We start from the raw sequence: 14,168 nt of genomic DNA, 5'->3' as shown, positions 1-14,168 counted from the left end.
CTTAGTCAGGGAGGAAAATAAGAGACCGGGAGCAGGGGACAAATAATGGCAGCCAGCAGGATGGAGGATTGGAGCTCGAGTTCGGAGTAAACACGCACACACACGTGCACACACACACGCACACACACACACACACACAGGCAGCTGTGTACTTTCCTACCTCTGTGGGAAAATCACACTGACTCCCTGTTCAGTCCACTAAATGCTTAATACTGTACCTGCATCCCATCAAAATTAGAAAACACAGAAATAAATGCTGATGAAGAAGTGGAAGTTATTGTACATTTTGTTGGTTTATACACACACACACACACACACACACACACACACACACACACACACAGTGCAGGCTAGATGCGCTTTCCACAAAATGACAAAGAAAGGAAAAGAAGATGTCTGTAAAATGTTCGGTATAAACAGACAGATCAATGTTACACATTCAGCTCAGAACTGATGGGGAACCTTCTCACATTCCGGCACGTTCCAGCAACACCGCTCTCTCTACAACATGTCATGGGAAGTCAAAACACTCCATTAGTAATGAGAATGGGAGTCAGACGGCATTACGAATAAGAAATTCTGTACGCAAACACTAACAAAAAACGAGTGGAAGGAGCGCACGCGTGTGTGTGTGTGTGGGTGTGGGTGTGTGTGTGTATGACAGAGAGGCAGGCAGCTGTGAAAAACAGGACGGTAAACACTGTTTGTACCGCAGTGGAATTTCTGAGCCGACGCCTCACACATGCATCACACACACACACACACACCAGTATTTATTTACACCCTGGTTTATTCCATCAGAACTTCAGCCCCCCCCCCCACATATACACACACACACACACACACACACACACACACACACACACACACACACACACACACGCTCCCCGTTGCCTTGATTTAATGCCCGGGAGTGATCCGACGAGCCCTCGGACGATCGATACGGCATAACTCAGCACAGAGCTGAACCTGAATAATTAACTCCGTTCGCTTGAGTCTCCGGCCGACGGGGAGCTGGACAGGAGAGCGCCGACACGCACCACACCACACGCCACACCCTACACACACCTGGGAAACGTGACAAGGTTAAAGCTGTTCGGTAACTAGAAAAGAACCTGGTTATGGTTTTGTGGGAACTGAAAGGCGCGCAGAGACCACACACCCCACTGGTGCGACACCACGTTCGCCGGAGTCCAAACACCACTAGAAGCTCACAGCAGCCGCCCGTGTCGGGGTCCAGGGGTGAACATCTGCAGGACCTGGACGCCTCGCAAGGAGTCCCCCGGGAATCAGCCTCCAAGCCAGGGTGGGTCGTCCGTCGCCAAAGTCGTTGACCGCTGGGTGAAGGCAGGGAACGAAGACTTTGGACCGAAAACAAACAGGTGGATGTTGGATCGAATAAAAGCAGAACTGTCACCGGAAGCACAGGTGATGAGACAGGTTTTCATACCCTGGACACATCATGAGAAGGCTGGAGTCTCTGGAGAAGATGGTGACGATGGGACAGGGTGGGGGACACAGAAGAAGAGGACGAGCAGATGGATCGACCACGGAGACGGTGGACACGGCCCTTTAACACCACGGACGCCGGTGGAGGACAGAACTTTCCGGAAGGACTCTGTATGTGTGGTCAACAGGAGTGGACAAGGACTCGATGGGACTGATGTAGAACAGCATCTGGAATCATGTCCCACATTCCAATGCAGTAAAAAGGTGTCTTTCATGGTGAAGGACAAAGAACCCAGTGCTGTACGAAGCATCGGTCCCCGTTTCCACAGAATGAGTTTCGTGTCCTGTCGGAAAAAAGACGCACGTGGACGCTGTGTCCGTAGCGAGCGTCTGAGCGGCAGTTCCGGGCGCCGCACCGTCGCCTCACGGGTCGTTTCGAAACCCCTGGCTGCGTGGGGGACAGCGAACGGCGCAGCTCTTCGGCGCTCTGGCTGTGAGGGACACGGTGTCCAGCAGCAGGTCCACCCCGTGCGCCTCGAACCCCTGCTCATCGATGTCCTCCTCCCTCCTGGCTCCCTTCACTCAGCAAAGCTGCCGTGTCGTCTTTTCCCTCCAGTGACTCCTGGACCCTCTGCGTCGGCCTCCCGCGACCCCCGGGGGCCCTCGGCGAAGGTGCGACTCCCTCCTTGTTCCGTCTGCGTTTCTCTCATGTTGCTGAAGCTCTTTTCATCTTCTCTGAAAATAGGGGCCGCTGTTTGTAAGAGCGAGTGACACGGTGAGGAGGAAAGGGGCCCAGCGACGGGGAGCCTGAATCGCAGACGTCCGCGAGCGAGTCCCACCCTGCAGGACGCGGCGCCGGACCCAAGTGGGCTGCGGGTCGGGCGGCTCCAGGGCGCCCCGCTGTGGTGCGGCTGCAACACTGCGACTCGAGGGAGGCTGGAGCCAAGAACCGGTTAGGCAGGAAAGAGAGGCGCGGCCCTCGCACCCTGACCGCCGACTCGGGTTAATCATTGACGGAAAGCAGAACCTGCGTGTCGAGAAAAGTCCCCGTTGTCCTCACATTTGACGCTATTATTCTCTCTGTACCGTGGTGACTCACCTTGTTTCATAACCAGCCTTACACTGATTAGCCCCAGTATGCAGCTGGGTACTTCTTCAGGGTAAGAACCTTGATCGAGGGCACTGCAGCAGGAGGTGGGATTTGACCTCAAGACCTTCTGGTTGCAAGGTGACGCTCTAACAGCTACGCACCCTGCTGGATGCATCTTATAGTATCTGCATCACGGTATCGTGGGTTTGTGACCCCACTGTTGTTGGGTACTGAGGGGGCTCCTCATCACTGACCGCTTTACCGTGGTACTGCGGTGTTGATTCTCGCCACAATGGACCAACAAAGACCCTTGTGCGCGCACGCGTGTGTTTGCATGCGTGTGGGCACGCGCGTGTACGTGAGGCCCGTATCAACCATCGTCAGGCTCCACGGTTCCGGGTTCGAGCACAGGGAAGCTGTTCTCTACCCGCTTTGACTACCAAATGAGGGGAGATGGTGGCGCCGCTTCTCCGCCTTCCTGAAGGACGGAGCGGATTCCCGGCCGACGCTCCGCACGCCGACCTTTAGACGTTTCCGCATGAAGGCGTCAATAATGGCGCCGCCTGTAGACGCAGCTGAGACTCGCGGTCAAACTGAGACGCGTGAAGCTCATTTGTATGTTCACGGGCCCTTGGCAGCTTCCTGCTCTCCTCCCGCTCGCCGCAGCCGCGCTGTTTACCTTCGACTCCCGTCCGCGCAACCTGTTTGTTCGGCGGCCCACCTTCCCGGCGCGTGGCCACGGGATCGGGTTTCCATGGAGACCCCCATCATCGCCACGGCGATCTCGGGTGTGGGCGGAGGCGTCTGCTCGCACAAAGGCGCCGCGATTACCGCCGCGCCGGGACCACCTTGTTAGCGTGCGCGCTGCTCCGCCGCGTGGACTTGGAGGAGGTGAGGAAGCCGCATGCGAGGAGCAGGAGGGACTAAAACGCGGAAAAAGTCCCACTGGAGCAGAAGCTGCACCTTTAATGGGCCTGGATTTCTGCCGTCATTCGTTAAGCTCTTCCGCCGCCGCACGTTAAACTGCTAGACCGGAGAATATAGCCGTCCGTTTAGCTTTCCAGGGGCCTGTGGGGGGGGGTAGTTAAGGGCTTTAAAGTCACCCCCCCCCCCCCCCCACAGTGGTCCACAAACCTGAGGTGTCAGTGGCGCTCAGGTGCATCGCGGCACTGAGTTGCCGGCCAGGTGATGAGCAGCATCCACGAGACACTTCTTCCAGCAGGTAGAGCACAGGAAGTGGGAGTGGCCTGGTCTTGCTCGCCCATCATGGGACAGAGGGAGAGAGAGAGAGCGACAGGGCGTGACCAGAGCGGGCGACACACCTGTTTCTGTCCTCGGGGGTTTGGGAGGGTGAGCAGAACGAGAACAAAACAGAGAGGGAGAAAGAAAGGAAAGAGGCGACAAGTGACAGCGGCGTCCCTCTCGGCGTCCCTCTCGGCGTCCCTCTTCGCGTCCCTCGGCGTCCCTCTCGGCTCCCACGCACACGGACCACTTCCTGCGCTCCCTCCTGCCAATCAGGTAAACTGATCTGTGCTTGCTCTGTGGGGGGCGCCGCTGGGCGGAAGGTGTTCGGCATTCAGGGGCTCTGAGGGTCTGGAGCAAAGCACAGCACCAGCTGGCTGGGGGCTTCGTAGGGAACACGGATCTTTTACCGCGGTCGATTCGACCAACTTACCACGCTGGGGCGACTTGGCTCCTCGATGTGACTGACTGTCACTTTGTTCCCTTTACAGTGAGAATTCACTGGAGGGATGATAATATGATTATTATTATTACTTCTCAGAACGCAAACATGTTCATCGGCGACGTCTCTTTCACTTCTCCAGCAGCTTCTAGTTTTACTTTTCCTTTGTAAACAGGACACTTACTGACAATAAGTTAATATGTAAATTCTGGTGGGCGCTTTTAATATGGGGCTCAGACAGAGTCCAAGGTGGTGCATTATTATTATTATTATTGTTGTTGTTGTTGTTGTTGTTGTTGTTGTTGTGGGGGGGGTGCGGTGGCGTAATGGGCTTGGCCTTGGCCTGTGCCTGCTCTCTGGTGGGTCTGGGGTTCAAGTCCCGCTTGGGGTGTCTTGTGATGGACTGGTGTCCTGTCCTGGGTGTATCCCCTCCCCCTCCAGCCTTGCACCCTGTGTTGCTGGGTCAGGCTCTGAATCCCCACAACGCCGTATGGGACAAGCGGTTTCAGACTGTGTGTGTGTGTGTGTGTGTGTGTGTGTGTGTGTGTGTGTGTGTGTGTGTGTGTGTCGTTTCGTTGCCTACCTGATCCACAACTGTGTACAACACAGTGGTTAGTGATTCGTGTCCTGGTTAGAGATGTCTCCTTGCAATCGGAAGGTCGTTAATTCAAATCCCTCCTGCTGTAGTGCCTTCATCCAAAGTACTCAGCCTGAAGTGATACAGTAAAAATTACCCTGCTGTGTAAATGGTAAATCAGTGTAAGTACCTCGCACTGTAAGGCACTGTGGAGAGGAGTGTGAGTTAAATAATGGTTAATAATAAGCTAAAGGTAAATGACAGTTCACACCAAGGGTTCTGTTCGCAGCCCCATGTGACTCAGACACTGTGGACATGTGACAAACTGCTGGGGTTCCTCTCTGCTCCTGGGAAATGTTGCCAACGGCGCTGAGAAACAACACACGGCTGGAAGCGTCTGCGTTCCCACAGCTACAATGTCACCACACATGGCGTAAAGGTGCAGTAACGCACTGTGGTGATCACCTCCTGTAACCATAGCAACACGTCCACTTCCGACCGGGATGTCCGCGTCCGGCCCCGAACCGCTTCGGTCTCGCACCTTGAGCTCTGTCCTCACTGTGTTCCACAGGTTGTGATCTGTTCATTCAGCTCATTGTCCTGCTCTCTGTCTTGGGGGAGCACCGGCACCAGTGGGGTGTCGGGTCTCCGCTTAGGTCCACTGAGGACAATGCGCTAAGGCCCAGCTGTCCTGTGAGGAGACACACCTGGCTGGGTCACGATCCCACATGCTGCCCCACGGTCGTGACACCTTGCTGCGGTCAAAGTTTGGGAGCTGAGCTCAGAATGACCGCGTGGTCGGTCTGCGTGACCAAACCATTAGACGTCCAACCGGATGTCCACACTGTCCACTCTAAGGACTCGTTCACAGGCTCCTCCTCCTTTTCCCGTCCTGCTCCGGTAACCTCATGGAAGCATTACTGGACACCACACGAGCGTGCGGCACTGTTGCGGTCTTTACCGTGGTACGGGGGTGTTTCTGTCACATCGTCATCCCTGGGGCCGGAGCCATTTAGCTTCCAGTCCTCAGGTCCCGTGAGCGTCGTGGGAGCACCGAGCCGTGGAATCCGGGCCGAAACTGTCGGTGTCGCCTTACTGGATGAACGGCTGCCGCGTCTGATGGTTATCGATGCCGCACCACTTCCTGTGATGCGTATCTGTGTCAGAGGGGCGGAGCCACAGACAGCCCACCTGGTTTCGGACCCACAGGTGTCACAGGGGACTCCTCGGTGTCCAGATCCACCTGCGACTCCCACCATCTCTTGTCTTCCAGGTGCTCTGAGCTCCCGCCCACGAAGATGCCGCGTGTGAGGTGGTTCGGCGCTCACCTGGCCGCCGTGTGGGTGTTGACCGTGTACCTGAACGCAGGTGAGCACGTGCGACCGGGGCAGCGCAACGAAATGTCCCTGTCGGTCAGCAGGTGGCAAAGCGGTTAGAGCGTTCACCCTGCACCCAGGTTCAAATCCCACCTCCTGCTGCAGTACCCTTAACCAATGTACTTACCCTGAACTAATACAGTAAAAATTACCCTGCTGTGTAAATGGGTAAATCACTGTAAAGTTACCCATGTAACACTGCACAGCATTTTGAGAGAGAAGTCAGAAAAATAAAAATAAAATCAGTGAATATGCAAGGGGCAGCAGGTGGTGTCATGTTAGAGTCATCGCCTTGCTCTCAGAAGGCTCTTGGTTCAGATCCCACCTTGCGCTGCAGTAAATCGGTGTAAGTATCTCGCGCCGAAGGTCACCCTGGAGAAAAGTGTCAGACTGGCAAATAAACAAAAGAAAGCAGGTGACCCTGCTGCTCTCAAACCCGGAGCACCGAAGGGCTCCTGGGGTCACCGAGTCCATTAGTGTGGTAACATTTGCATGTATTCATTTAGCAGACGCTTTTCTCCAAAGCGACGTACATCTCACAGAAAATACAGTTCGTGCATCACATTACAGCGACATATCACAGTAAGAAAGAGAATCGGCAGAGGTACTGATGTCCGTACTGAACCGGCCCTCCATGAGACGAAGCTGTGGGTTCGAATCTGCGACCGCACCTGCGACACACCTGTACCGAGCTGGTGCCGCTGGGGCGTGTTGAGTTTCGACCGCCAGCTGCCGGAGGGGAGGGGCGGGGCTCTCGGGGAGGCGCGTGCCACCGTTCCGTCGCCTAGCAACAAACATTTACCTTGAACTGAGAGAGCGCATTCCGGAAAACCGGGCCGGCCAGGGCAGACACGACAGCGCACGTGCGTTCCCGCCACGGAGGGAAGTGGGCGACACGGTCTGCGTCTCCTCCGGCTCCGGTCCCTAGGGGGCGCCACGACGCACCCTCGGCCGGGGGCAGCGTAGCCGCAACATCCGCTCCTCGTCCCGCAGGCGTGGGCGTGTCCATGCAGGTGACCTCCACGGGGCCGCAGACCTTGCAGATCGCCCAAGGGAGCACGGCGGCCATGGGCTGCACCTACACGCCGGGGCCCTCGGACACGGGCGAGCTGGACATCGAGTGGTCCATCGTGAGCCCGGACATGACGCGGAAAGACCACCTGGTAAGGGGGCGGAGCTTCGTCGTCTCTGCGTGTCCAAGAGCGCGACTTGTACGCGTCCGGCAGCGGCCTGTTGCGACGCTGCCCACTCGTACCTGCCTTCGCAGCAGGGAGCAGTGAGGGCTTGAACCACACTACCATTATTATTATTATTATTATCAGTTGTAGTAGTGTTAGTAATATTTCTAGTTTTTATATTAAGTGTTATCTCACTCATGTCTCCAAGGTGACACAACTTTTCGTAATTTCACAACAATAATATAGTAATTGCAATAAAAGTATACAGCAGTACAATTGTAAATAAAAATAGTTTCATTGTTGTTTACTGTACCGCTGTAAATGATTTTTATTTTAAAAATGAATAAAACTATTGAAAATACCCAGGGGGTGTAGTGGCGCAGTGGGTTGGACCACAGTCCTGCTTTCTGGTGGGTCTGGGGTTCGAGTCCTGCTTGGGGTGCCTTGTGATGGACTGGCGTCCTGTCCCGGGTGTGTCCCCTCCCCCTCCGGCCCTACGCCCTGTGTTGCCGGGTAGGCTCCGGTTCCCCGTGACCCCGTGTGGGACGAGTGGTTCTGAAAATGTGTGTGTGTGTATTGAAAATACCTTAAAGCACTGAAAGCTTATGTAATGTTAGATAATCGTACACAAGGGGGTTAGCTAAATAAAGGGTTGTTGTTATTATTATATTATATTTTTTACACATTTGAAAGCATTTTAAAAGCGTCAAGTGCCAGTACTGACTACCTGCGAGGACCTGTGTAGCCGAGGTGCTGCGCACACCTGTACAAGACATCCCGTACAAGAAAGAACGTCCACAGTAAACAGTCACGTTCTCAGGCTGCGGAGCGACTCGTGTGTGTGTGTGTGTGTGCGCGTGTGTCCGAGCTGGTGGACAAACCGGTTCCTCCCAGGTTCATCTGCTTCCCCCGCCCCTGGCAGGTGCTGGCCTTCGTGGGAAGTAAAGAGTACAGGTACGGGATGCCGGAGCTCATGAAGCGCATGGAGTTCAGCGCTCCGGACCCCAGCAAGGGCGACGCCTCGGTGACGATCGCGGATCTGCGGGTCTCCGACACGGCCACCTACCAGTGCAAAGTGAAGAAGACGCCGGGCGTGGACACGCGCAAGATCACGGTCGTGGTCCACGGTGAGGCGTCGCATTTTAATGCCACGAATGCGTGCGATTGTTGGGTGGGACTGGGACTCGAACCCTGGAGCAGAGAGAGTCTGCTGGGCCTCATTCCGCCACGATGAGTCAAATATTCCCAGGACTATTTGTGCATGAATCCACGTGCCGACTGCAGCTCCGCCGTCGCCGGAAGCAGAGGGCGAAAACGTGGTACGGATGAAATGGGGAGGTTTCGGCTCGCCCCCCCCGGACCGACACGTCTCGTTGTGCTTCCAGTGCCTCCGTCGACACCCCGCTGTTGGGTGGAGGGCGGCGAGGAGATCGGGGGTCCCGTGTCCCTGCGCTGCGGCGCCTCCCACGGCACCACACCCATGAGCTACCAGTGGACGAGGGAGAGCGGGGGTGCCATCCCGGCCAGCGTCACACAGGGTGAGTGTGTGTGTGTGTGTGTGTGTGTGTGTGTGTGTGTGTGCGCAGACTGACTGGGCAGACAACAACATCACTGCGTCCATAGTTTCTGATTAGGATTATTTATCTATCTGTCCGTCTCCTCACTCCAAGGCCACTTCATACACTAAGATACCACGGCAGCAGGTGGGATTCAAACCTATGACCTTCAGATTAACCCCCTACCCTCTATGCTACCTAGCGGATGTTGTCAGGACACCGGGTAGCGTCGTGGTTAGAGCTGCTGCCCTCGGGCTTAGACGTCCCAGGTTTGAATCTCACCTCCTGCCGTAGAAGCCTCGGTCGCGGTACTTGCCCTGCTGCATAACAGGGTAAATCGGTGTAAGGATCTCAGCCGGTGTCTCTTTTCCCAGACCCGTCGAGCGGCGAGCTGCTCATCCGAAACCACTCGGAGAGCTTCGCGGGCAACTACCTGTGTGAGGCGAAGAACTCGGTGGGCAGCCAGCAGTGCCGGTACACCCTGCGGGCGTTCCAGCGTGAGTGGGGTTCGCGACCCAGAATGGAACTGAGCGAAAGAGTTCACTGGGGCCCGAGGCATGAGCGGGGCCTTCGAGATGCGTTGGTAGAGACGGGGGGGTCCAGGTGTCCCGTCGAAGGCCTCTATTACTGAAGAGCCGCTAGGCTTCAAGCCCCGTAGTATTAAGTGCCATATTGCAGAAGGCCCGTTGATGCTCACGTCTTTACGGAAACTCCCCCCATGTGCCCCCCGTCTCCCAGCCACCAACAAGACGGCGGTGATCGTGGGCTCTGTGATCGGTGCTCTGCTGCTGCTGCTCCTCCTCCTGCTGCTCATCTGGCTGCTCATCTGTCTTTGCCACAAGCGGCGCTACGAGAAGGAGGTGGCCAACGAGATCCGGTAGGAGGCTCCCGGTCCTCGGCGCACGTACGCAAGCGTACAAGGGGCTCATTGTAACACTTACCGTGTTCCTGTACCGCGGCTCCTCGGGTTGCAGACGATAGAGCTGCCGATCGATGGCGACGCTCGTTCAGGCGATGAAAGAGCCAACAAAGAGTATCGAATGAGGTTTTGCGGAGAGAACGTGTGTCATTTGAACAGTTTTCATTTTAGTGGTGTTTAAAGTGAATAAAAAGGCCAACACGGGAGATGTAAAAACAGCGTTTTACTCGCTGTCGCTGTATGAGACATTTCCAGCAAGCGTAAGTGGCGGCTCTGTACTACCGCTTTACTCCAGCTGAACTTCTGCACCGAATCGCTTTCCCTTTTACCGCGTTTCGCTCCGGCTTTGCGTACAATGTCACTACGGCACTCTCCAGCGCCCACGAGTAACCGTGTGTGCAACGCCCCCCAGGGAGGACGCCGCGGCCCCCGAGAGTCGCCCCGGCAGCCGCTGCTCCAGCTTCCGCTCGGTGATGGGCTACCGCACGCACCCCGGCATCGCCTACAGCCCCGTGAGGAGGGGCCCGTCGCACAGCGCCTCCGATCTCAGCGGCTTCCGCAAGGGGGGCCTCCAGGCGTCGCCGCCGCCGCCGCCGCTGCCGCCGCCCGTCAACGGCTACGGCGGCAAGTACGGATACCCCGTGTGAGGGGCCGCGGGCGGCGGGGGGCCGAGTCGCAGCAGCTCCGCCCAGCCCGGCCGGGGCGCGGGGCCCCGGACCGTACAGTACGGGAACGAAAAGGGTGTAAAAGAGAATCTCCACATGTACGTGACGCTACTGCCTGTAAATACGCATCTTTCTTCATGTACAGGAAGCGAGAACCTGCCAAGGTAGCAATTTGTTTCACCGTGCTGATTTTACCGCGGTGAGGGAGTGCCCTGCACATACAGTATGTGGCAGAGGCACCGCTGAGAAGCGCGATTCGTTCTCGTGCCGCGATTGGCAGCGATGAACATGGAAATTGGGCACGATGAGGAGGGAAGGAGCCCGGTTACCCTGAGTAAATGCAGGAGGTAAAATAGAGGTAAAATAAAAAGCTGCCGCAGCTGCTGTTCTTCCGAGTTCTTCCCTTTCATAAAACAATAAATGTAACTTTAAACGTTGGAGAAATGCCTTTGCGAGTTTTGTCAGCCGTTACTAATTTATTTGACACTTTTCTGCAGCCTGAGGGTTTTACACTCAGCTACTTACACTGTTTTACTGTGCTTGTAGAGCAGGGTCATTTTTACTGATCGCTTCAGGGTAAGTACCTTCAAGGGCAGCACCGCCGGAGCTTCGATTCCAGTGCAGGTCCTTCAGCTGGGACACAACTCCGTGTACCGCGCCCCCTGCTGGCCCTCGCTGGTGTCGCCTCTCGGCGGGGGCTGCGAACCCCCCTCGGGGCAGTGGCCGAGCGGGATCTATGGCTTCCTGCTCTCGTTCGTTCGGGGTAAGAAACGGAGACGGCGTGAGGACTGATGGCGCGCGGGGGGTGCGAGGGGCCGACCGTTTCCTGCCGTCGTCGGTCAGACGAGACGACAGGACACGTGTTCGCCAAGGTCACTGTGGAAACACTTCAGCGCTGTTGCCTTATAATCGGGAGGTTGCGGGTTTGAATCCACGCGTGCTCAGTTCAAAGCCCACGCCCTGCCAGTCGGACCATAGGCTGATAGAGTAAAAATGACCCTGCTGCATAAACGGGTAAATCAGTGTAAACTGTCCTGAAGAAAAGTGTGACATAAATAAGTAATGAATGCGAGGAGTGGAACTGGTAGGAGGGCCCCCTTTGTGTACCGCGGTACTGCCACGGTCACTTTGCTGTTCCGGGCATGCAGACGCAGGACGTGTTTTCGCTGAGGGTCGGCGGGATAACGAAAAGGCCCTCGTGGAGAAACGGCGACCCGCGCTTCCGGCATCGATCCGTGCGCGGAGCCCCGGAGAGGCTGGGAGACGGAACACGTGACGAACCTTCCCAGCAGCGTCCGCACCTGGTCGCGCAGATACATACGTGTTTACCGCGGTCACTTACGCCTCTGTACCGTGTCTTGAAATGTAAGAGTTTATTGGCAGCCTTAGCAGAACAATGGCGAAGCTCAATGGAACCGCATACTTCCGTGCTGACCGCTCACATGGTCATGTATGGTTACGGTCCGCAACAAGGACCGTTACATGACCGTTACTTCATATGAACGTGCACCGTGGTTCACGTTGCTAATTGTCAGTTACAAACTTGCCGCAAACGTTTCTCCACATTTATTTTATTTATTTATTTATTTTCTAATGGTACCGGCTCGACTTTCTCTGGTTGCGAAAAAGTGTCCGCTGTGCTGCGAAGACGAGCTGTGTCTCCACACGCAGAAGAGGAGTGTGGAACCACCTTAATGCAACTCACCTGCACAGTGTTAACAGCTCCTGGCCGCACAGTTTATTGTTGCTGAGAAGCACTTTCATTTTCTCTGAGCTCCATCTCACTGTGGAGAAAAGTGTCTGTTATCTGAATAAATGTAAGTATTTATGGGAGGAAGCAGCAATTTGTTTTTCTTTTGTTTTTTTGTACTATTACAGCTTTGACACAATATAAGCATAAATAACTCAAGATATGTGTACTATTAACCTTTTCACCAGACAGCGTGTGTAGAAGCTGACAGACGTTGCATTGTGCAAACGGCCGGTTTTTCACTTTCACTGATTTGCTGTTTGATCTTAATAAAAATTAATAAGTGTTGCAGAGATTATTCACATCGCATTCATTCATTCGGGTGATTTTTTTTCTCCAAAAGCAATTTTATACAGCTGAGTAAATTTACTGGAGTAACTGAGGGTTGGTACCTTGTTCAAGGGTACTACAGCCGGAGGTGGGATTCAAACCTGTGACCTGCGGGGCCAAAGCAGCAGCGTTTACCATGATGTTACCAGCTGTCCCCCCCCCCCCCCCGTCTTCTATTCACACCGATTTTAAAAGTGCGGTTTTCACACAAATCAAAGGACGACTGTAAAGTCCGGCTTTCGTTCCCCATCGTTACTGGACTTACGGTGAGACGGACGTCCAGATGAACAGACGTCCAGCCCCAGCTGCGCTCCTACGTTCAGGACCCGCCGTGTTGTACACCGGGCCGGGAATTTATTTCTCGTACCGTAATTTGCTCGCACTTCGAGGGGAGACGCCGAGCGATGAGGAGCAGGCGAGTCTCCGACCGAAGAGTTCGTTTGCGTTCGCGTTCGAAGAAAAGGCCCGAAACGGACAGGAAGCCGTGAGCCAGAGGGCGATCGGGGTGTCTGTGGGGTGAAGGACACACACATCAAGTCCACACACACACTGATGCACAAAGTGGGAAAAAGCCTCGGTGAATGAATATATATACATATTGTATATTCATAGAGAACCACTGAATGATCATTCGTCGCGGTATAAAGGAACGTCTTTGCGCTCGTGAGTCTGAAACTAATTGAACGCCTCAGAGCGTTTTACCATCTATCATGCGTCCTTTTCGTTGCTCACGTATCGCAACAATGATCTGCGGCGATAAGGAATTTTGGAAAAGACCCTAAAATTTGAGTTTCTACAGAGCAGCACTTATTTGGAAGGTATTCCTACTTACGTTCTCAACTCCCCCCGGAGCGTCTTTACGCTCTTTACCTCGTTTACTTTATTTTTCCATCACATTATTCTTAGCGTCTCCGTGCTCTTTCCGCCCCCCCCCCGTGCGGTGCTGGAGGGCCCTACCGGGCAGGTAGCGGCGAGACCCTCCTGATCCCACGGAGCACCTGAGCTCAGGCGACACATCCTTCCTCACCTGGGCTCCACCAGCTCTGATCACTGAGGACACAGAAAAATTACCGTCTGTATCACTCTCAGAGAGCACAGGCCTTTATTTCATGTAATGACAGTGCATTGTCTTGTCCAAAGCGACGTACATCTCAGCAAAAGTACAACTTATGCATTACATTGAGAGGAGGAGACGTAGCTGCAGACGTGTGACTCGAGCAAACCTGCACCAGAGTTCATTCGCTCTCAGGAGTGACAATTACACACAGAACCGGGATTTACAGGCACAAACATACCCCTCGCCGTCTCTTTACATCAAAACAAATACAACGTCACTCTTTCGAAAGAGCTCATTGTTCATATCCGGGGTGGATTAGTTATTATCATCATTACTAATATAATTTATTAATGACCTGAGAAATGACAGGAGTGGGGAGCAGCATCTTGAAGAGTGACTCTTAAAACACACATCCAGGTCTGAAACCCATTTAATTGCTGCTTTATTTCTTTCATTTTTTCCTCCGGAGTCATTTTAACCGCAATTGTTCACCGATTCTCCGTCTGCCTCGCTGACCGGACTGAAGCCCCGCCCCCT

The 14,168-nt window shown here is 54.6% G+C and overlaps 1 protein-coding gene across 1 annotated transcript; it reads left to right on the top strand.

Annotated features, from left to right (window-relative positions):
* The first annotated feature begins 3,821 nt into the window (after positions 1–3,821).
* Positions 3,822–10,941, top strand: vsig8b (V-set and immunoglobulin domain containing 8b). Its single transcript, XM_029259409.1, has 8 exons — positions 3,822–4,057; positions 6,074–6,168; positions 7,170–7,339; positions 8,277–8,481; positions 8,740–8,892; positions 9,285–9,407; positions 9,649–9,787; positions 10,242–10,941. Exons 2-8 carry the CDS (start codon positions 6,099–6,101, stop codon positions 10,474–10,476), a joined length of 1,095 nt encoding a protein of 364 aa, XP_029115242.1. The 5' UTR covers positions 3,822–4,057; positions 6,074–6,098; the 3' UTR covers positions 10,477–10,941.
* Positions 10,942–14,168: the final 3,227 nt, after the last annotated feature.

The sequence above is a fragment of the Scleropages formosus genome, chromosome 17 (genome assembly GCF_900964775.1).
Source record: "Scleropages formosus chromosome 17, fSclFor1.1, whole genome shotgun sequence".
Classification (NCBI taxonomy): Eukaryota; Metazoa; Chordata; class Actinopteri; order Osteoglossiformes; family Osteoglossidae; genus Scleropages; species Scleropages formosus.
Note: the sequence above shows the minus strand (reverse complement) of the source record. Positions and strands in the feature narration are given on the sequence as shown.